The sequence below is a fragment of the Phyllobates terribilis genome, unplaced genomic scaffold (assembly GCF_046119375.1).
Source record: "Phyllobates terribilis strain yellow unplaced genomic scaffold, ASM4611937v1 Scaffold_3__8_contigs__length_932513732, whole genome shotgun sequence".
In the NCBI taxonomy this organism is placed as follows: domain Eukaryota; kingdom Metazoa; phylum Chordata; class Amphibia; order Anura; family Dendrobatidae; genus Phyllobates; species Phyllobates terribilis.
Window position 1 is genome coordinate 573,512,215 of NW_027362763.1, and position 23,572 is coordinate 573,535,786.

The 23,572-nt window shown below is 42.9% G+C and overlaps 1 protein-coding gene across 1 annotated transcript in view; it reads left to right on the top strand.

Moving 5' to 3' along the window:
- Nucleotides 1-1,723: 1,723 nt before the first annotated feature.
- Nucleotides 1,724-23,572, top strand: part of COG2 (component of oligomeric golgi complex 2) — a 128,720-nt gene continuing 106,871 nt past the window's right edge. Inside the window, exons 1-6 of the mRNA XM_073671438.1 lie at nucleotides 1,724-1,872; nucleotides 2,626-2,787; nucleotides 7,251-7,316; nucleotides 7,541-7,621; nucleotides 9,612-9,709; nucleotides 11,979-12,087. Of these exons, the coding sequence (XP_073527539.1) occupies nucleotides 1,801-1,872; nucleotides 2,626-2,787; nucleotides 7,251-7,316; nucleotides 7,541-7,621; nucleotides 9,612-9,709; nucleotides 11,979-12,087 (588 nt within the window). The 5' untranslated portion in view covers nucleotides 1,724-1,800. The remainder of the gene's footprint in view (nucleotides 1,873-2,625; nucleotides 2,788-7,250; nucleotides 7,317-7,540; nucleotides 7,622-9,611; nucleotides 9,710-11,978; nucleotides 12,088-23,572) is intronic.

A 23,572-nucleotide genomic window follows, 5' to 3' on the forward strand; every position in this document is an offset into this window, starting at 1 on the left:
GTGATAAATACACAATTGGTGACTTGTTTTTATTATACTGTTACACGCACGCCGCTAGGTTCAGATAGGGGCGAGACAGGTTACATGAATTCTTTGGAATCCTGGGAGAACCGTTACTCAGGGCGACCAAAGACCATGTGCTGCAGCTTCTCTCAGGCACACAGGGGTATTGACCCTCAGGCACAGACACGTAAGTTGTTTCACTTGCTGACCCGACACACTTGACAAGAGTCCTCATAAATGGTAGAACAGTAGCATTTAATAAGTAGCCGCACAGCCAGTGCAAGTTAAGTCTTATGAGCAACAGGCTCCAGTGACAAACAGTACAGTTTCCTTAGCAGCACAGCAGTTCACAGTCTTCCCAGTAGTACAGGACAGCACAGTTCTAATGCAAAGGCACATTAATGAACACAGCATTCTTTACAGCACAGTGAGATGGAGGAGGGGGGGAGGGTTTGCTGAGGGAGATGATTCCTGTGACACCATTTCTTCCAGTCCTTATCTTTCTGCCTGACAATACTCTGCACTGTTAGTTCAGGAACTCTACCTGACCTGTACTAGCTTCACTCCTTACTTGAATCCTTTTCACTTGCAGGGGTGCTTCTGTGAGATACAGAACACACACACCACCTTTCTCTTCCGCTCCATCCAGACAGTAAACAACTTCCCCACAATCCCCCTGGGGCTCTGCTAAAAGACTCCCCTTCTCCTGTGACTGTGTTAACTCCTCTAGTTGCTGGATGCTTCTGGAGCACAACCCTTCCTGTCTTTTAAAGCAACAGCACTATTTCTGCATGTCACAATACCTTTTCTCTGATTATTCTTCACCTGGTTTTGGCTCCCACTCCTGAGAAAAATTACTGACTGAATACTGACCTAATACTGATAGTGGGGCTGTGGCCTATCACTAAAAATGTGTCACCTTCCACATTCTTCTGCAAGTTGAGGATGGAATTCCTGTCTGTCTAATCAGATGTCAAGATTAATTACCTGTGTGCAGGAAATGTAGTTAGATGTTACACTTATATCTATAACAAATAATAATATATTATTATTTGTATCATTACTATTAATAATTGTATAATAATTTGTCAGCGTTGATAATAATAATAATGGTAATAATATTATTGATAATGATTTCTTACAGAGATAATAATAATTATTCCTTACAGAGATGATAATAATGATAATAATTAATTTGATTATAATAATGCTAATATTAATAGTAATAATTTATTACTAAAATAATTATTATCACAATAAGAAATGATTACTATTATCATTATCAGCTCTGTAAGGGTTTATTACTATTATTATCATCATTATGATCATTTTCCTCTCAGTAATGAATATATCATTATCAGATCTTTGAAATGAATTGCTATTAATATTATATCTTATTTATTATTATTATCATCTCTGTAAGGGTTTATTATGATTATTATCATCATTATTATCGTTATTATCCTCTCTGTAATGAACGAATTATTATATCTTTGCAATGAATTGCTATTATTATATCTTATTTTTTATTATTATTATCATATCTGAAAGGTTTATTATTATTACCACTATCACCTGTGTAAGGAATTTTGTTGTAATGAAATGCAGCCTGTATAATAAGAATAATGCTGTGCGAGCTGCTTCCCATTACTTAGCTCAGTTCCATGCTGCATCCACCAGGTGGCGCTGTGAGTTGTAGCTTCCTTCCCAAGGCGTCGCTCTCTATGACTCGGCGTCATCAGATCATTCAGGTTGGCGGAAGTGCCGCGTCAGCTGAGGGTTGTCAGGGGCTGAGTGATGGAGAGAGGGAGAATGCAGCTGCCGCAGAGCCCGAGCGCGTTGTGTTTCGATAAAGATGAGTTCATGAAGGTTGGAGCCGTTGTCTGTGGCGATACGATCCCCCAGTGTGACTTGTGCGCCCCGTACTGCGCTCTTGTGTGGTCCCGAGTGTCTGTGGATGAAGTGGCTGCACCGCCAGCTGTGTGTGCGCCCCCTGCGGGCTGTCTGCGCACTGCACATGGCGCAGCAGTGTCCACTATGGCAGCAGCCTACTATTGACCCCTGTAAAGGGCACCTCTGAGAATGCCATGTACCTGCAGATACAGGGATACTGTGCAGGTTAATAGTGCTACACTGCGGCGTGGCCTCTGCGTGGAAACTGCGACTATGGGGAGAAATAGAAGCCGCCGGCTTTCAGTCATGGGGCGTGCACGGAGAGGCTTCACTATACTGTGTACACGCTCCGGCACCTTGCCTGACAGCATGCCGTGCTACAGATGTGCTGCAGAGTCGGCTGTCAGTGGCGGGGTGGGCTTTCACCTCAGAGTATAGTGAGTGATGACTGCACGCCCCATGACTGAAAGCCGGCAGCTTCTGGGAGGAAAGAAGATCCTTTTCCTCTAGTAGTCGCAGGCAGTGCAGAGGCCAGGCAGCAGTCTAACACTATTAACCTGCACATTATCCCTAAATCTGCAGATAAATAGCGTTATCCAAGGTGATGGTTTCCCTTACCTTCTCCGTTTTAATATATTTTCTCATTTCATGACTGTGGTATACGGTAATCTTTGGGAAATATATATGTAAAATACATACATAAGAAAACAATATTTTTTCTCTCCCTAGGACTCATTTGATGTCGACCACTTTGTGTCAGAATGTAGAAAGCGCGTGCAGCTGGAAGATCTTCGGGATGATCTTGAGATTTATTACCGTCTCCTCAAAACTGCCATGGTTGAGCTCATTAACAAGGACTACGCAGACTTTGTCAACCTCTCCACCAATTTGGTGCGATATATTTCTTTAGTGATTTTCATATACGTTCAGCTGTCTTAAGGGGAATCTGTCAGCAGCTTTTTGCTATGCAATCTAAGAGCCGCATGATGAAGGGGCTGAGACCCTGATTGCAGCGATGTGTCACTGGGCTGTGTTTTGCTATGTTATAGTTGGAAGGGACCTCCAGGGTCCTCGTGTCCAACCCCCGGCTCAATGCAGGATTCACTAAACCATCTCAGACAGATGCCTGTCCAGCCTCTGTTTGAAGACTTCCATTGAAGGAGAACTCGCCACCTTTCATGGCAGCCTGTTCCACTCGTTAATCACCCTGACTGTAAAAAAGTTTTTATCTAATCTGTATCTTCTCCCTTTCAGTTTCATTCCATTGCTTCCCATGTTTCCATGTGCAAATGAGAATAAGGATGATCCCTCAATACTGTGACAGCCCTTCAGATATTTTAGACAGCTACTAAGACTCCTCTTAGCCTTCTTTTTTGCAAGCTAAACATTCCCAGATCCTTTAACCGTGCCTTATAGGACATAGTTTGCAGTCCACTCACGATCCTGGTAGTTCTTCTCTGAACTTGCTCGAGTTTTTCAATGTCTTTTTTAAAATGTGGGGCCCAGAACTGGACACAGTATTCCATGTGAGGTCTGACCAAGGAGCAGTAGAGGGAGATAATTGCTTCATGTGATCTAGACTATATTTATTTTGATAGAGAACTGTGTTTGCCCTTTTTTGTTGCTGCGTCACACTATTGACTCGTGCAGTCTATGACCTATTAGTATACCCAGGTCTTTTTCACATGTGCTGTTTCTTAGTTCTATTCCTCCCATTGTGTAGATGTAATTTTTGTTTTTCTTGCCCAGATGTAGAATCTTGCTTTTCTCCCTGTTAAATACCATTCTATTAGTCGCTGCCCATTGTTCAAGCTTACAGTTCATAGATCCTTCTGAAACCTTTTCTCTGTCTTCTCTAGTGTTAGCTGTCCCTCCTAGCTTTGCATAGTCTCTTCAGTTCCCTTATCTAGATCATTTATAAAATTGTTGAACAACACTGGGGCCAGGACAGAGCCCTGTGGTACCCCACTTGAAACACTTCCAATTGGATGTGCAACCATTTATTACCACTCTTTGAGTACAATCACTGAGCCAGTTATGAATCTACCTAACCATAGCCTTGTCTATCCTGTACTTGGCCATTTTTTCAATAAGGATAGTATGAGATACTTTATCAAATGCTATGTTGAAGTCGAGATATACTATATCTACCACATTTCCCTGATCCACCCAGTCAGTGATTCAATCATAGAAGGAAATTAGATTAGTCTGGCATAACTTGTTTGCTACAAACCCATGCTTGTTCTGGTTAATTACTGTATTCTTATCCAAGTACTTACATACATGGTGTTTAATAATTTGTTCAAAGATCTTTCCTGGTATAGAAGTAAAGCTCACTGGCCTGTAATTTCCTGGCTCCTTCTTTTTTCCTTTTTTGAAGATAAGGGGCATCATTTGCCCTTCTCCAATCTTCTGGGACTTCTGTTCTCCAGGATGTTTCCTGGCTAGTGGTTCTGCATTTTCCTGTGCTATCTCTTTCAGTACCCTAGGATGTAATTCATCTGGACTAGGAGATTTAAATTCATGTAAATTAGCCAAGCGTTCATTCACCATCTCTTTGTTTATAGATGGTGTGGATTCTTTTATTCCTTTGATAGCACAGTGAAGATCAGTTGATGTTACATTTGCTTTCTTAGAGAAAACAGATGCAAAATAGGAATTTAAAAGTACAGCCTTCTCAACATCATTTTTGACCACTTCACCCTTTTCATCCTGTAAAAATCTTATAGCATCATTGACTTTTCTTTTCCTTTTGGCATACCTCCAAAATCCTTTATTGCTTTTGGTCTCCCTTTATTACTGGCTTTCGCTCTTCTAACGTTTGCCCTGCATTCCCTGCAGACAGCATTATATTCTTCTTTAGATATGCCCCCTTCTTTCCACGTGATAAATGTTTCTTTTTTTCTTTTTAACAAGTGTTTAAGCTCTGTGTTCATCCATCCTGTTCTCTTTAAATGCTTTGGATTGTTACTGATTCTACAGTGAGAATTTCATTTAGCCTTAAAGTCTGAGTTCTTGCAGATCCTCCTCTTGTAATCCAAGATTTGAAGACAGCGTGATCGCTGCCTCCTAAATTCCCAGCCACCTTTACTTCCTCAACGACTTCCTCCCTGTTGGTAAGAATTAGGTCCAAGATGGAAGATCCTCTTGTTCTCTCTTTTACCTTGTGAATGATAGCAAGAGAAAATAAGAATTTCCTGGACCCATTACTTTTGCATGAGAGAGATTCCCAACAAATATCCGGATCGATAAGAATCTTCCTTGATAACTATTTCGTACTTTTTTGAGAACAAAGACATTTGATGTGAAAGAGTTCAGAGTTTCAGTACAATCAGTGTTTTATCAGCAGGAGATTATCACTACAGGGCAACTAGCCTCCTGCATCCTAGTCCAACCTTATCCCCAGCATTGACTAGCCACTCTGTCACTATAGCTGTGGTGTGGGAAGGGTTATACGCAGCTCAACAACTGAGCTCTGCCAGATCTGCAACAAAGAAAACTGCTGCACCCAATAAACTAAGTGATACATTGCTGGCATCATTGTCACTATCCCTCCCCACACCATGCTGCTGATAGATGACATCAAATCCCTGCAGACGGATTCCCCAACTGGTTGTTCAGTGAAGCAACCCCTTTAGGACTTAAAGAAGTTGTCCGACCACAAAGTCCAAATTTCTTTTTTAACCTATTCTGTGCTGTATTGTAATATACAACACACCTATAAATTGTTTTTTTGTTTCTGCCTTTCATTCCTCCTGAATTTCACTTCATTCCCTGCACCCACTTTTTTTACCTGCTGCTGTACCAAATTTGATAGCTCCCTGTGCTGTATTATCTAACCTCGCAGCAAGAGCTGGCCCCGCCCGGCCTCAGTGTCCAGCACCGCCTTCTGCCTGCCCACTTCACACTCATTGACTGTCAGTATCTGCCCCAGCACTGACCTCTGTCATCATCACTCCAGTATTGGAAATAACAGAGCAGTGTGCTCATCTGTGGAAAGTAGCACAATCACTGCACTTCGCATATATACTTATATACCACATAATACACCTCAGCTGCTGCAGAACCTCAGTCTATACTGATTGATGGAGAGATGGAGGAGGGTGATGGATGAGAGAGATGGAGGAGGGTGGTGGATGGATGGATGAGAGAGATGGAGGAGGGTGGTGGATGGATGGATGACAGAGATGGAGGAGGGTGGTGGATGGATGGATGAGAGAGATGGAGGAGGGTGGTGGATGGATGGATGAGAGAGATGGAGGAGGGTGGTGGATGGATGGATGAGAGAGATGGAGGAGGGTGGTGGATGGATGGATGAGAGAGATGGAGGAGGGTGGTGGATGGATGGATGAGAGAGATGGAGGAGGGTGATGGATGGATGAGAGAGATGGAGGAGGGTGGTGGATGGATGGATGAGAGAGATGGAGGAGGGTGGTGGATGGATGGATGAGAGAGATGGAGGAGGGTGGTGGATGGATGGATGAGAGAGATGGAGGAGGGTGATGGATGGATGAGAGAGATGGAGGAGGGTGGTGGATGGATGGATGAGAGAGAGATGGAGGAGGGGGGTGGATGGATGAGAGAGAGATGGAGGAGGGGGGTGGATGGATGAGCGAGAGATGGAGGAGGGGGGTGGATGGATGAGAGAGAGATGGAGGAGGGGGGTGGATGGATGAGGGATAGAAGTCAAATTTTCCAGTTTTGTTTTGTTTATTTTTTTTGCTTAACCCTTCATCCTGTTCCAGAGATTTTCTTATTTAGTGGTTTTTTTGTTCTTTACTAAGGGGTTGTTACTCACAGATTCTCTTTGTGTGTGTCTTTAGGATTCTCTGCATTATTGCCCTGTGAGTAAAGCCGTGCCAACACGCCTACATTTCTTCATTGTTGCTAATGTACATATGGGTTTGCTGAATTAGGAAATTAGTCTGAAAAGCCTCAGTGGCTAGTGGGAAAATTGATAGATTTCTGTTTTTTTCCCATGGAGATTGTGATATAAAAAAATTGCACTTTTTTTAAATACAGTTACTTTGAAAACCCGATTTAAACAATAGCTCATCTCCTGACGACTTATTCCCTTTGCATTTTATCACCGAATTTGTAAAAGAAAATTAAAAAAATATGGCGTAAGCTCTTAAATAAAAGGGCTGTGGAAAAATGGCACCAAGCTGTTGCAGTCACTGTGCATTAGAATGACGCCAGGATGTTGTACTCAAGGCTTTTACCACCTTTTGCGTTAGTGGTTTTGGTTTCCTTTTGTGGGAGGCATTCAGCTTTATTAGGACATAGTGACAATGTTTCTATCTGAAAACAAATAGTTTGATTTTGTTTGACGTCTTCCTTATCTTATTGTACAGGTTGGAATGGATAAAGCTCTGAGTCAACTCTCCGTACCACTGGGACAACTGAAAGAAGAAGTATTGGTATGTGTGGGGTAATTTGTTGCATTTTGGTTATAAAAAAATTTTGCAACAAAAAATAGATCTGTCGATATTATAAGCTTTATTTTAATAAAACCAACAAATTATTTTTTGACTGGTGTAAATACTGTTACCGTGATTTTGCCTATTGCGTGTTAAATGCTCTAGTCCTATGACACACTATATAGCTTTGCTAAACTTTGAAAATTGCCTCTTCCAATTTACAGAGCCTGAAAACATCAGTTAATGACAGCATAAGTGCGGTGGATGAGCGTCTGGCCAAACAAGATGATATAAGGAAAAAAAAGGCAAGTCCATGCTCCTCGCACTGATTTTTCTATTGTGGTGGTGATAGACCTTTATGCTACTGTGGCATCAGTTTGCATGTGGATTTTTTGACTCCTACTGAAAGGTGGGGCTTGTATCTTCTAAACCTTAGGACACAGGTGAGGGTCCTTTTACACAGGCCTATACATTCCAAAATGATGGGTTTAATCAAACATTCGTTCATGTAATCCTCTGTCCCCTGCTGTTATAAACTTTACAAAGTGGTCAGGATCACATTCCCTGTTGATATGAGGGGATCGGCTTTCAAATGCTCATTTTTAAACCTACATAAAGGATGCAATCAAACTACAATTAACCCTTAAATGACCGGGCTAAATTTTTGAAATCTGACGTGTCACTTCATGTAGTAATAACTCTGGAACACTTCAACATACTCAATTGATTCTGAGATTGTTTTTTTGTAACACATTATACTTTATGATAACGTAAATTTTTAGGTTGATATGTTTTGTGTTTATTTATAAAAATATTAGAAATGTGACAAAAACTTCAAAAAATTTTCAACTTTGAATGATTATCCCTTTTAATCCAGATAGTCACCCCACACACAAACATTAATAAATAATGTTTCCCTCATGTCTGCTTTTACAAATGGTGCTGATGTAAATTATGTTTTATTTTGTTAATATTTTAGAAGGTTTAAAAATGTAGCAGCAATTTTTCATTTTTTTTTTTTTTAAAGGAAATTTACAAAACTTATATTTTTAGGGATCTATTCAGTTTTGAAATGACTTTGGGGGTCCTATATATTGGAAACCCACAAAAGCAATACCATTTTAAAAACAGCGCCTCTCAACGTATTCCAAATTGCTTTCAGGTAGTTTATTAACCCTTCGGTGCTTTTCAGGAATTAATGCAAAGTGACATGACAGGAATGAAAAAATTTATTTTTTCCACCTAAATGTTCCTAACTTCTGAACAGGCCGCTATAGCTGCAAGACTTTAAGGTCGTTAACTGGCTATGAATTGCCATGGCTAACATCAGGATCACACGATAAAGATCTCAGGGTTCCGATGGGGTTAAAGAGGGAGCACCCACACTCTGTTAAAGTGCACCTGTCAGCAGGATTGTGCTTAGAAAATTACATACACTGTCAAGTGGGAGCCGTTACACTGATTAAAATGATACCTTGGTTGATGAAATCCGTCCTGTGGTTCTTGTGTATCCTTTACTTTCAGTTTGGAGATAATGATATGCTCATGCTCCGGGGTGGCCTGTGGGGTGGGCTCTATCTGGTGCTCTGTACTTATATACTGATATAGTACTTAGCCCCATACTACTAGATGCATTATGTAAAATAGGAGGCAGGTCAGTGAAGGATCAGTGAGCTATCATAAGAGCAAACAGATGAATATGTAAGCAGAGCACCAGATAGAGTGCCCCCCACAGGCTGCCCCAGAGCACGAGCATATCACTATCTCCAAACTGAAAGCAAAGAATACACAAGAACCACAGGACGGATTTCATCAACCATATTAATCAGTGTAATGTCGCCAACCTGAAAGTTTATGTAGTTTACGAAGCACAATCCTGACAACAGGTGCGCTTTAACCATCTAGATGCCTTTAGTCACTATTGACAGCAGTATTTAAGGGGTTAAACGGCCATGGTCGGTGCCATCACTAATCGTGGCCGATGCAGCAAGTTGTCAGCTATAGTGTAGAGCTGATAGCTGTTGGATTGTGACCCGTCATAGGATGCTAGGCTCTTATATTGCAGGTCAGTTTTAAGTCCTATTGGCGGTCATTAAGGGGTTAAGCGTTCTGTCATTGAATTGCTTGGCCTTTTACATTGGGCAGTGATCTGAGGCATAGGTCATATGAACATTTATTAGCATGTTCATCACAATTTGTGAAGAGCTCTCAATTCTGGCCTTCATCATGCGGTAAACAAGCAGACCCAGACAGAACATGCTGAATCTTGGGTTTGATAACTTTTCTTTGTTTCAGATGTGTGTGTTAAGGATGATTCATGTTATACGTTCGGTTGAGAAGATTGAAAACATTTTGAACTCGCAGAACCATAAAGAAAATGCAGAGCTAAACAGGTGAGACTTGGGCCTTGTGCACACAGGCACATGATTGCGTTGTATAAATTCCCGTAGGCCTTTACTTTCATATTGACACCTGGGGAGGTTTTTTCCGCTCTGATGCCATCTAATTGTGGTTTTCTCTCATAGATGCTATGCAGAGGCTAAAGGAATACCCATGTGTATCACTGCAGTGCAGAGCCAATGGGCCTTTGCTTCAACTTTATAGCCACTGTTCACATGGCACCTAAAGCTGTGCATTATTTGCCAATCATTTTGGAACAGGTTAGCAGTTATCTGTGACCTTCCCCTTTGCTATGATCATCAACATTAAGAAAATATTCAGAATACAATGGCATGGTTATATAAAAATAAATTAATGCATGCTTGTAGGGAAACCTGTTAGAGACCAGCACACAATTGCATTAAAAAAGGTATTCCAGAGCAGTGTTGTTGAGTACCCCAACAGATCACATTTTTAGGGTTTCTAGAATATTTTACATTGGATTATTGTTAATGGCCCAGAAATTTTCTATGGCTATTGACAAATCCTCATCTGTAGGGCGTAGATGTGGACTGAAGTTCAGAAACAGGGATCAGATTATTATTTTTTTACATTACACAGGGTAAAATCCACATTGAAAATCCGTAGTATAAATCAACTTGCTGCAGATTAAAAACCTGTAGTACAGGTCAGTTTATGGTCCTTTTTTTTTTTCACATAGCATGTGGATTAGATTTTGTAAAATGTTTTACATAATGCTGCTGCTTTAATATGCTGTTAATTTCCAGCTCACAAAAGCTGCAGCGTAATCGCCGTTTGCAAACATACCCTTAATAGGAACGGCAGAACTATTAGAAACAGAATGAACCGTTACACAATGAGGATTATCGGGTGCTGATGTATATTGAATGAAGTGACGATCCAGCATTAATCAAGATGGTTCCTCAGAGGAAAATGTTTTATTTTTCAATGAAGTGAAGTTTTGTGCAATAACTTTCCTAATACGTTCTTTCATCCAGTGCTGAGCGAAACCCACTGGTGAGGACATGTGCGGATACTGGGTTTAATCAAACCTACCAGAGTAAAATGTGACAAATTTGTAAAGAGAAAGGCCTTTTAATGTATTGCATTATTTGCCTACCATTGTGCTAGAAAAGCATAAATACGCCTGCTACCATCTGCCATAGATTTGTGCTATAATTTATTGCAATTTCTGTTAATGTTAGGCCACGGGAGTGCACAAAAGTTGACACACAACAGTAACGCACCAACAATTGTGCCTTTTTTATGCCAGGATAGTTGTGTAAAGTGTATAATATGTTCTCCCTAACTATAGATGCATCTCACTAAATTAGATTATCATCAAAAAGTTAATTTATTTCAATACAAAAAGTGAAACTCATATTATAGATACAGAACCTGGGCTTCCATAACACCTCAGCAGTGCTACAGGCTGATTGCCTCCATGCCACGCCGCATTGATGCAGTAATTGATGCAGAAGGAGCCCCGACCAAGTATTGAGTGCATTTGCTGAACATACATTTCAGTAGGCCAACATTTCGGATTTTAAAATCATTTTTCAAGCTGTTGTTATAAAGTATTCTAATTTACTGAGATAATGACTTTTGTGTTTTCATTGACTGTAAGCCATAATCATCAACATTAACAGAAATAAACACTTGAAATAGATCACTCTGTGTGTAATGACTATATAATATGAGTTTCATTTTTTGTATTGAAGAACTGAAATAAAGTAACTTTTTGATGATATTCTCATTTAGTGAGATGCACCTGTATATACTTAGGCCGCTTATGATTTTGGTCAGCTTTTCTTAGAGGGAGCCTGCAGTTTTACTTTGAGTGTTCACTCTCCCAGGTCGCAAATGAAAAATATTTTATGTCCAGATTTTCCAGACTGGAAAATTTTCTGTGTTTAACACTGTATTAAGAAGTCTCAAGAATTTGTTGAATGTTCACAATTTAAATTGACTGGCACTGGAAATGTGAAGTTAATTTTGCATAGAATGAAATGTGCAGCTTGATCACATCTTCCTCGCAATGACCTCTTCAGTGGTGCTGATCACTGCAGATTTCCATAGCAGTGATGTTTCCATAAGAACGTACCTTAATTCTCTCAAATCATCCTCTAATGTTTGATGAGCTGATGTATTAGGCGCTATAAAGGTGATGGATTATGTCTTATAACAAAGTGACTTTAAAACAAAAGTTCTAATCATAATTTAATTAGCTTTAAATGTATTCATGTTTTTATATTATTAAAGCACATTGCTAACTGGGCAGATCTTGGAAAGAATTGCAACAGAATTTAATCAGCTGCAGTTTCATGCTGTTCAAAGCAAAGGCATGCCTCTTCTAGATAAAGTCAGACCTGTAAGTATATTACACATACACAGAAGTTCCCTGTTTCCATTCTTTCTGATTAGTAGTTATACATGCTCAGATTGCATTGTTTTTGTTTTTCATTTTTTTTTAGATTATTACTTAGATTTTTATTCTCTTAAATAAAATATAGAATTTTTATTTTTGTAATAGAAATTGTTCATTATATAATCAGCTATTTTTAATATAAAATTAAATGTAATGGTTTAACATGTATTTATTATTTTTTTTCTTCAGTCACTGGGGTTGACATTTTTATTAGCTAGTGTGTATGTGTGTGAGCACGACACTTACCCGCAAATACAGCAACCCAAGGCCATAGGAGACTGCGGTTGGTGGTCGACTGCATTTCTTACACTATGGCTGTCTCAGCTGTGAACTGGGCACACCACCTGAGCTGTCCAGATTACACCTCTGGGGGGAGCCATTTGTCATTGTATTTTAGTCCAAAGCTGTGCTCTGAGCTACAATTTCCACATCAACACTCACACAGTATTCAGCGGGACAGGAGGTCCATGCAGCAGCGGTGAGAACAGCATCGGTCAGGGAGCCTGATATTGCACTACTAATGCCAGACTACCAAGCTGTTCTGAAGCCTGGAAAAATTCCCCTCTGCAGTGCTGCGGAAGTGACTTCTTCCAGTGTTGAGACCCGCTCAGAAGCCTGTCACTAGTACCAGGATGTCATCCTGCCCAGTTTATGTTTTCCGCCGCTATCACCGCAGTGTTCAGCTCACAGCAGAGAAATCATCACGCTACTGATTTCTGAGCACTGACTCAGCTCTGCTCAGTCTTTGTAAAGCCTCATTTAGATGTCTGCAGTGCAGGGACATTTAAATGAGGCTTTACTGCTGCGCCTGCAAAGCGAATCAGAAATCTATTGTGCTTTGCAGACACAGCAATAAAGCCTCATTCAGACGTGCCTGCGTTACAGAAATCTGAATGAGGCTTTGCACTGAGCATAGCCATGCATTTAATCCTATGTGATAGTCTGCTTAGCCACGTATGTATTCCCATCCCTTGTGATACAGTCCACTGAGCCATGTATCTAAAACCATCATGTGTGATACAGTCCGCTGAGCTTTTTATTTAATCTTCTCATGTGTGATAGTCTGCTGAGCGATGTAACTAATCCTATTATGTGACACTGTTAGCAGAGCTGTGATTCTAATCCTTTCATGTGTGATTGAGTGAGCAGAGCAGTGCCAACTAACAGAATCAGCGATGCCAGCAGTCCTAGTCTGTGACACTGTTCACATACGAGTATTAGTTTGTAAGGCTATGTGCCCACGATGCAGAAATGCTCAGGATTTTTTCCTGAGCGTTTCTGCATCTCCCTGGCAGAAAAAAACGCATGCGGATTGTACATGCGGATTGTACATGCATTTTCCTGCCAGGGACATGCGGATGTGAAGCGTTCTTCACATGCATTTCCGCATGCAGATTGACAAGCGCTTTCCAAGCGATTTTAGCATCACTTGGAAAGTGCTTGTCAACTTGGTCACACTATATAAATCCATGCAAACAGCATGGATTTATATACTGTAACCGAAAGAATGGTAAAAAATAAAAAAATAAATCTATACTTACCCTCCGATGGCCAGTGCTGTCTTGCTTCACTGCCCCAGCTGCCGGCAGCGGTAGAGTGAAGGACCTGCCGACGTCAGCATCGCGTGACCCGTCACATGACTCTGACGTCAGCGCAGGTCCTTCATTCCATCGCAAAGTGCCGGGAAGCAAGGAGGAGCGCAGCGCAGGCCGCCAGAAGGTAAGTATATATTTATTTTTTATTTTATTCTTTTTTTTTTAATGGTACCTGGGTGTGGAGGAGAGTCTCCTGTCCTCTACACCCGGGTACCATCCGCACATTAGAACGCGCCAATTACGCAAGTACAGATGCAGTCTTGCGGAATTGGCGCGTTCTAATGCAAGTCAATGGCGGCGAAAACGCAGCACTTCCGCAAAATAATTGGTAGTGCTGCGTTTTTTTCCACAATGATAATCCGCAGTGGAAATTTCCGCAGCATGTGCACAGCATGCGGATTATCATTGGGGGACATGGCAGGCCTTCTACCATGCATTTTTCAAGCGTTTCTGCAGCTGCGGAAACGCTTAAAAAGCGCATTGTGGGCACACAGCCAAAATGTCTCTGCCCTGTGATCCTAAACTTCATCTTACCTTATAGTTTTGAAAACGCCCAGAAGGGGAGGGAATGAGTGACATAACACATTTAGGAGATCCTGCCTACATTTATTTAAAGGGAAGGTGCCGCGTTTTTATATTTACAAAATAAAAGAATGTTACAAAACATGTTTTTTAGCAAATGTTGTACTAAATAGGATTCATTTGTTTTTTTTTTATATTTTCTTGTAGCCACTGGGGGCTGCCATTTTACTTTACAGTTCTGTAAGGGTCGCTGCAAGACACTTACAGTCTGCAAATCAGGGCTGTGGAGTCGATAAGCCAAACCTCCGACTCCTGAGTTCCCATGACACTGACTCCATGACTCCCTCATACACGGCTCATGTTTAAGTGATAAATTTATTGTAGCACCGATTCATCTCCGCTAAAAGTCTAGACCCTTAGATCAGGAATAGGACAGACGTTTATAGGACATTTCATAACTTTCCCAAATTCTTATGAAAAAATATTCCCCACAAACTGCATTGAACTACTGCACCCAATTTATTATGTATTTTAGGAGTCAGTCGGTCCATTTTATTCCGACGCCACCAAAATGGACTCCGACTCTACAGCCCTGCTGCAAATACTGCAGCCCCTGGGCATAGGAGACAGGGTCGGCATCTTACCGCTATCTCCAACATTACAGCCACGTCAGCTGTGAACTGGGCACGCCTCTGTGGGCTGCCTAATTCACAACTGTAGGTAAGGCTGAGTGCCAATTTATTATAGCCTAGCACTCTCCGCTGAGGTCCACTTACCCTCTATCACAGGACCTGTTATTCCGGAAGCTGGACTGTTCACTTCTAGCATAACAGGTCCTGTGTTGTGAGGAGAACAAGCTGCTGAGACCGGGGAAGCTGGACAGTAGAGGAAAGAAGCGCTCACTGGAGCCGTAAGACGGAGAGCAGTGAGTGGGGGTGACATACCTTCGAGCTCCTCCGTCCTGTTCTTCCAGGTGCTGCACTCTGCATCCTGAGCAGACATCCCCTCCTCTGCACACGCTGCTCTCTTCCCACTCACACAGTCCCAGCAATCTCCTGTAAGCTGCATTCACAGCCAGCAGAGATAAAATGTACAGTCTACGTAACTACATTTCAGGCAGCCAAGACAGAAAAGAGGAATTACATTCATAAATCTAGTAGCAATGGTAATAATTAGTGATGAGCAAGCACTAAAATGCTCGGGTACTCGTTGCTCGGATCGAGCAAATACTCGAGGTCTGAGTAACAAGCCCAATGCAAGTCTATGGGAAACTCGAGCATTTTTCCGACGGCTTCCCCCGGCGGTCTGCAGAGGGCCTAAAAATTGCCCAAATCGATGGGTACAATGCTTAAATGACATGGGAACAGCATGTGGAAAACCCCTGGAAGCATTTCTGACTCCCAGGTCACCGCTCTCATCAAATTTGTTAGAAGTATTAAGCCACTTTTACGGACTCCAAATAAAACATACAAAAATGAAACCAAAATGGATTTTCCTGGGAAATATGTAAAGTAACATCCTTTCCAGGGTAATGACTTGTATATAAGGCAAAATAAATAACCAAAAACAAAAATGATCCTGTTTCATTTATGAAGGCGGGATTGTGAAAGTCACAAACACAATTTTTACAGCCTTACTATTCTTAAAGGGCCAGCAGTCGGCTATGCTTTGTTGTTCCCATTATTAAAGAGTGGGTCTCCTATACTGTTATTGTGTATGCAGTGACTACAAGGGCTGCCAAACATTTGGACGCACCCCAATACCTCTTTGAAGAGACATAGAGGAGGGTCTCAGTAAAAAAATGTTCCCATTATAAAGGAGTAGGTCTCCTTTGGTGGTAATGCCCATGCAGTGACTTAAAGGGCTGACAAAATTTGTTAAAAAACCCAATAACAATTTAAAGACCTATAGAGCTGGGCCACAGTAACAACATGCTCCCATTAGAAAGGAGAGGGTTTGCTATCCAGGTAAAGGGTATGCAGTAAGTCCAACGGCTGCCAAAATTTAGGAAAAACCCCACTAACTATTTAAAGGCACATAGGGCTGGGCCACAGTACCGACATGTTTCCATTAAAAAGGAGTGGGTCTCCCATACTGTTTGCATATGCAGTGAATGCAACGGCTGCCAAAAATTTGGAGGGACTCCATGTCCCTTGCAAGAGACGTAGATATTGTGATGTGGTGATATGGAGGAGGATGAGGAGAAGGAGGAGGACAAGAGCAAATAGACAAAATCAGGAAGCGTATACCCATGTCTGGTTGTGAAGACAGAGGTGCATGGGAATAGAGTTAGACCTCCCAAAAAAAACCAACTGTATTTGAGTTTATTTTATGCTGCATTCATTCGGTGGTGTTGAGAAGTCTGGCCCAATCCAGCCCTTGTTCATTTTTATAAGAGTCAGCCTGTCAGCATTTTCTTTTGACAAGCGGATGCGCCTATCAGTTATAATTCCACCGGCGGCACTAAAAACCTGGTCTGACAAAACGCTAGTGGCAGGGGAAACCAGGACCTCGAACTCGTAGAGAGCCAGTTCATTCCACGTGTCCAACTTAGATACCTAATAATTATAAGGCACAGAGGAATCACGGAGGACTTTCGTACGGTCAGCAAGGTACTCCCTCACCATCTTCCGAAACTTTTCCCTCCTTCTCAGAGTACCCCGCGTCTCAGGGCCTGTACGATGGGAGGGTCTGAGAAAACTGTCCCAGAACTTTGACAGTGTTCCCCTTCCTCTGCTGGATTGCATTTGTGTCTCTCTCGCCTGTACTCCTTGGTTGTCCAAGGAACTGTGACCTCTGCCGCCAACGTTTTCAGATGGGAATTTTTTCAAAAATTCTGCAACAAGGGCCTTCTCGTACAGCCCCATTTTATTAGGCCTGTCCTGCGTGGGAATAAGATATATAAAGTTCTCCTTGTAGCGTGGGTCTAGAAGTGTCACCAACCAGTAATGACTGTCACCCAAAATTTGGACAACGCAAGGGTCACGGGAAAGGCAGCGTAACATAAACTCAGCCATGTGTGCCAGACTGCAAAGAGGCAAGATTTCCGTGTCCTCCCTAAGGGGACGACTGACCATGCTCTCCTCCTCCTCTTCATCCTCGTCCCTGTCCTCAGGCCATCCACGCTGAACAGATAGTATGACAGTTGTGCTGGTAGTACCGTCTGTAGCGCAGGAAACTACCTCCTTCTCTTCCTCATTGTCACCCAATCCCCATTGGGGTGACATGAGGCTGGGCTGTGTGGAATCACCCTGTATGGTTCCTTACTCCATCTCATCGTGCTCCGCCTGAAATGCATCCTCTTTTTAATTGTGAGCAGAGAGCGTTTCAGAAGACAGAGAAGCGGGATGGTGATGCTAATTATGGCATCATCGCCGCTCACCATCTTGGTGGGGTCCTCAAAGTTTTGGAGCATGGTACAGATGTCTGACATCCATGTCCACTCCTGAGGTCTTATGTGTGGAGTCTGACCTGAATACCGACAGCCTTGTTGATGCTGGTAGTCAACAACTGCCCTCTTCTGCTCACAAATCCTTCCCAACATCTGCAATGTAGAGTTCCAACGCGTGGGGACATGTAAGATCAGTCGGTGAGCTGCAAACGCTGCTGAAGCACGGCAAGGGCGGCGGAAGCTGTAGCTGACTTTCTAAAATGGGCACACAGGCGGCGTACTTTGACATGCATATCAGTCAGATCCGGGTAGATTTTGAGAAACCGCTGAACCACGAGGTTAAGCACATGGGCTGGGCATGGTACGTGTGTGAGCTCGCCTCAGGTCCGCCACTAAGTTCCAGCCATTGTTACACACGACCATACCTGGTTGTAGGGTCAGTGATGGCAGCCACAGCTCTGCCTGCTCTTTAAGAGCTGTCCACAGCTCTTCATCGTTGTCCGGTTTGTCACCTAAGCATATTAGCTTCAGCACAGCCTGTTGCCACTTGGCCGAGGCAGTGCTTCCAGCTTGCGACTGATGTGGTCATTTTGGAGATGGAGGAGGAGGTGGTGCAGGAGCTGTAGAACGTGGGGGCAACCTTGATTGACCCAGGGCCCACAATCCTCAGTGTCGGGAGGACGTGTTCTCTCCCAAGGTCCGACTGGGTCCCGGTTTCCACTATATTAACCCAGTGTGCCGTCATCGAGATGTACCATCCCTGCCCACAAGCACTTGTCCACGTGTCTGTGGTTAGGTGGACTTTCCCAGTAACTGCGTTGTTGAGGGCACTTCTAATGTTGTGGGACACGTGCTCTTGTAATGTGGGGACGGCACACCGGGAGACATGCTTGCTGATGGTGCTAGTTTAGAGTGTGCAATGACACGTGCAGGGCAGGAGGCATCTTGGCATGCGCCATGGACAGGGGATTGGCGGGCACACACAACAGCGGAAGAAGCAGTGGTGTCACTCGCAGACACTGTTTCTGTACCTTGGGATGCGGCCCACTTAGTCGGGTACTTTGCTGCCATGTGCCTGATCATGCTGGTGGTGGTCAGGCTGCTAGTTTTGCTACCCCTGCTGATGCAGGCCTGGCAGGTGGTGCAAATGGCCTTTTTGGGGTTATCTGCTGAGTCTTTAAAAAATAACCAGACTCTGGAAGACCTAACAGTTGTACTGGCAACTTCCGTCGTGTTGGAGGTACGAGGAACACTTTCCCGCATTGTGTCTGCAGCCACAACACTGCTTCTTCCTGCCTTTTGTGGTGTTACGCCTCCCTCCCCCTGTGTGCTGCTGTCCTCGCTCTGTATGTCCCCGTCTTCCACTTCCGCACCTTGGTCCTCCTCCTGACTTTCTGGCAATTGTGTCTCATCATCATCCACCTCTTGCGACAGTAATTGCATTTTCCCGCCGTTGCCTTTGTGTGACCGTGGCTGCTCAAATATTTCGGCATCGCTACACGCGTTCTCCACTTGACTCACTTGAAACTGGCCGGGCGAGATGCCTGAATCTACAAATGTGAGTGCCCAAGTGTGGGTTCAGTTGTCTTCGGGCACTCGTCATGGTGGGAGGAAGTAGAATCAGGGTGTGGAATATGCGGTCCAGACTCATGGCTACTGAGACTTTACCGTGTGGAAGACAGAGTGGTAGTGGTGGTGGCAAAGTGACTGGAAGCATTATCGGTTATCCAATCAACAATATTTTGACACTGCTCTGGGTTCAATAGTGGTGTACTGCAGTCCCCTAGCAATTGGGACAGGAAGGTCGAGCGACAAGATGTGGGTGTTTTGGGTGTTTGTTGTGGCACAATTTCAGCTTGCCCACGTCCTCTGCCTCTGCATGCACCATCACGTCCACTTCTCCCTCCCTTGTCACGCACCTTGCTCATTTTAAATGGAGGACAATATTTTCCACGTTCACGAGAAATGGCTGATTTTGGAACAGTTATGTGATATGTCTGACAGAGAACCACCATTTTAAATAGCAGGCCTGTAATTTACTAATATTCTATACAGAGACCTAGTGTGAATAGCTTGACCAACACACTGCAACAAATGGAAAAGGAGGCTAATATTTTGCACGTTCAGTTCAAATTTCTGGATTTTTATCCCTGAAATATGGAACAGATCTGGCTTTATTCTGCAGTGCTAACAACCAAATGGAGCAGAAAAATGGTGTACTCTGGATTGCTTTGTAAGCAAATAATCAGGATTAAGATAAAAAAAAAAATTCCCTGGCCCCAGATATCTGGGGCTAAGTTTACAAATATCTGTAATTATTACAGCAGCAGCAGACAGGACGTGCAATGAACCCTCTTGCACTATATGCACTGCAGTCTGCCACATATACTGCCTGCCTGCCTGCCTAATTCCTGCTATCACCACTGAATATATGCAGCTGGATTAGTCTTCAGAAGGACTGTTAGTTCAGATGGAAATATATACAGTACAGACCAAAAGTTTGGACACACCTTCTCATTTAAAGATGTTTCTGTATTTTCATGACTATGAAAATTGTACATTCACACTGAAGGCATCAAAACTATGAATTAACACATGTGGAATTATATACTTAACAAAAAAGTGTGAAACAACTGAAAATATGTCTTATATTCTAGGTTCTTCAAAGTAGCCACCTTTTGCTTTGATGACTGCTTTGCGCAATCTTGGCATTCTTGATGAGCTTCAAGAGGTAGTCACTGGAAATGATTTTCACTTCACAGTTGTGCCCTGTCAGGTTTAATAAGTGGGATTTCTTGTCTTATAAATGGGGTTGGGACCATCAGTTGTGTTGTGCAGAAGTCTGGTGGATACACAGCTGATAGTCCTACTGAATAGAATGTTAGCTGCTTTTTTCTTGCCATAATACAAATTCTAAGTAAAGAAAAACGAGTGGCTATCATTACTTTAAGAAATGAAGGTCAGCAAGTGCGAAAAATTGGGAAAACTTTGAAAGTGTCCCCAAGTGCAGTTGCAAAAACCATCAAGCGCTACAAAGAAACTGGCTCACATGAGGACTGCCCCAGGAAAGGAAGACCAAGAGTCACCTCTGCTTCTGAGGATAAGTTTATCCGAGTCACCAGCCTCAGAAATCGCAGGTTAACAGCAGCTCAGATTAGACACCAGGTCAATGCCACACAGAGTTCTAGCAGCAGACACATCTCTTCAACAACTGCTAAGAGGACACTTTGTGCAGCAGGCCTTCATGGTAAAATAGCTGCTAGGAAACCACTGCTAAGGACAGGCAACAAGCAGAAGAGACTTGTTTGGGCTAAAGAACACTAGGAATGGATATTAGGCCAGTGGAAATCTGTGCTTTGGTCTGATGAGTCCAAATTTGAGATCTTTGGTTCCAACCACCGTGTCTTTGTGCGACGCAGAAAAAGTGAACGGATGGACTCTACATGCCTGGTTCCCACCATGAAGCATGGAGGAGGAGGTGTGATGGTGTGCGGGTGCTTTGCTGGTGACACTGTTGGGAATTTATTCAAAATTGAAGGCATACTGAACCAGCATGGCTACCACAGCATCTTGCAGCGGCATGCTATTCCATCCGGTTTGCGTTTAGTTGGACCATCATTAATTTTTCAACAGGACAATGACCCCAAACACACCTCCAGGCTGTGTAAGGGCTATTTGACCAAGAAGGAGAGTGATGGAGTGCTACGCCAGATGACCTGGCCTCCACAGTCACCAGACCTGAACCCAATCGAGATGGTTTGGGGTGAGCTGGACCGCAGAGTGAAGGCAAAAGGGCCAAAAAGTGCTAAGCATCTCTGGGAACTCCTTCAAGATTGTTGGAAGACCATTTCCGGTGACTACCTCTTGAAGCTCATCAAGAGAATGCCAAGAGTGTGCAAAGCAGTCAACAAAGCAAAAGGTGGCTACTCTGAAGAACCTAGAATATAAGACATATTTTCAGTTGTTTCACACTTTTTTGTTAAGTATATAATTCCACATGTGTTAATTCATAGTTTTGATGCCTTCAGTGTGAATGTACAATTTTCATAGTCATGAAAATACAGAAAAATCTTTAAATGAGAAGGTGTGTCCAAACTTTTAGTCTGTACTGTATGTTGTGGAATACCTATACTAACTCTAAACAAGCAAATCTCTCCCTACTCTGCCTGTTTCCGGGGTAGACTGTGACGAGCATAGCGGCGCCCGGTCTTATATAGACCTGATTACGCTGTGCGGCCAAACAATTACTGTAATACCCACAACCAACATGGCTGCGGCATTACAGTGCGTGGTAGGCAATCCCTGCTTGTTCATTGGCTCTCTAAAGAGCGCCAAACATGCAGGGAGGGGACCCGAGTTCTCGCCCGAGCAACCCTGAAATTCGCCGAGCTTGTCAAGCACCGTGATGCTCGGGCGAGTACCGAGCAGTGGCAAGCACGTTCGCTCATCACTAGTAATAATGTGTTCATCATGGCTCCCTTATATCTGACACCAGCCACTTGTTATAGGCTGAGTAATAAATAAGAACAGGACCTAAAGAGCCGTAATCCAGCCAAACACAAAAATGAAATCTGATATACGATACGTTTACAAGTGACCCATATACATAGCTTCCTCTTTCCTAGAGTATCACTAACCCTACTCGTCAGCACACTTGTAAAGTATCTGGCATCATATATCATCTTTCCATTATAACAGATAACAGAGAAAATACTGGGTAGTAATGGAGAAAAGGTGAGGGAGGTGGCACCTGGAGCACAGGAGAGTGCGCTGGGATTACAGCAGGAGGAGAGAAGAGGTAGCAGACAGGACAGAGACTAAAACAGGAGTGGCAGGAATGTTATTGACCTAATAAAAGTCTCTACATATCTATCTACAACACAGATCTAGTAGCATTGAATTTGACAAACTTAGCTCTGCTACATCTGACAAATCATTTTATCAACAAGCAGAAGACCCTGCTCCATGAACTTGTATTGGAGCAGTGTTGTAATGCATGATACCGCTCCATCCATTTCTATAGGAGCAGTGGTGTACTGTGTGACCCTCCACCTGCTCCGTCCACTTCTATGGGAGCAGTGGTGGTATGCTTGACCCCGCTCCATTGATTTCTCTGGGAGCAGTGGTGTAATGTGTGACCCCTCTCCCTCCACTTCTATGGGAGCAGTGGTGTAATGTGTTGACTCCCGCTCTGTCCACTTCTATGGGAGCAGTAATTTAGTGGATGGAGCCGGAGTCGCACATTACACCACTGCTCCCTTAGAAATGTGTGACCCTGCTCCATGGATTAGATACACAGTAGCTAATGTATCATGTGTGATAAGGGTATGTGCCCACGATGCAGATTTTAAGCAAAAATTTCCTGAGCGTTTTTTCCTCTCCCTGGCAGAAAAAAAAACGCATGCAGATTTTACATGCGTTTTTTCTGCCAGGGAGAAGTGTTTTTTAAGCGTTTCTACATGCGTTTCTGCATGCGCTTTTCTAAGGGATTTTGAGCATCACTTGGAAAGGGCTTGACAAGTTGGTCACACAATATAAATCCATGCAACTGTCATGGATTTATATTGTATGACTGAGATTTCTGCTTAAAATACTGCACCTATAGTAAAAAAAATAAATAAAAAAAATTATAAAGTAAAAAATTAAAAAAAAATGCTCCCGACGGCGTCCTCTCTCCTCAGCGGCCCATTGTGTTCTGCCAGGACCTGCGGTGATGTCATTTAGTCAGCTGATGGTCACGTGACCAACACCTGACCGCTGACGTCAGCGGTCACATGACCATCAGCTGACTAAATGACGTCAACCCTGGTCCTGGCAGAACACCGCAGGCCGACGAGGAGAGAGGACGCTGCAGGGAGCAGACTTGGAGAGGTGACTGAATATTTTTTTTTATTTTTTACTTTATAATTCTTTTTTAACT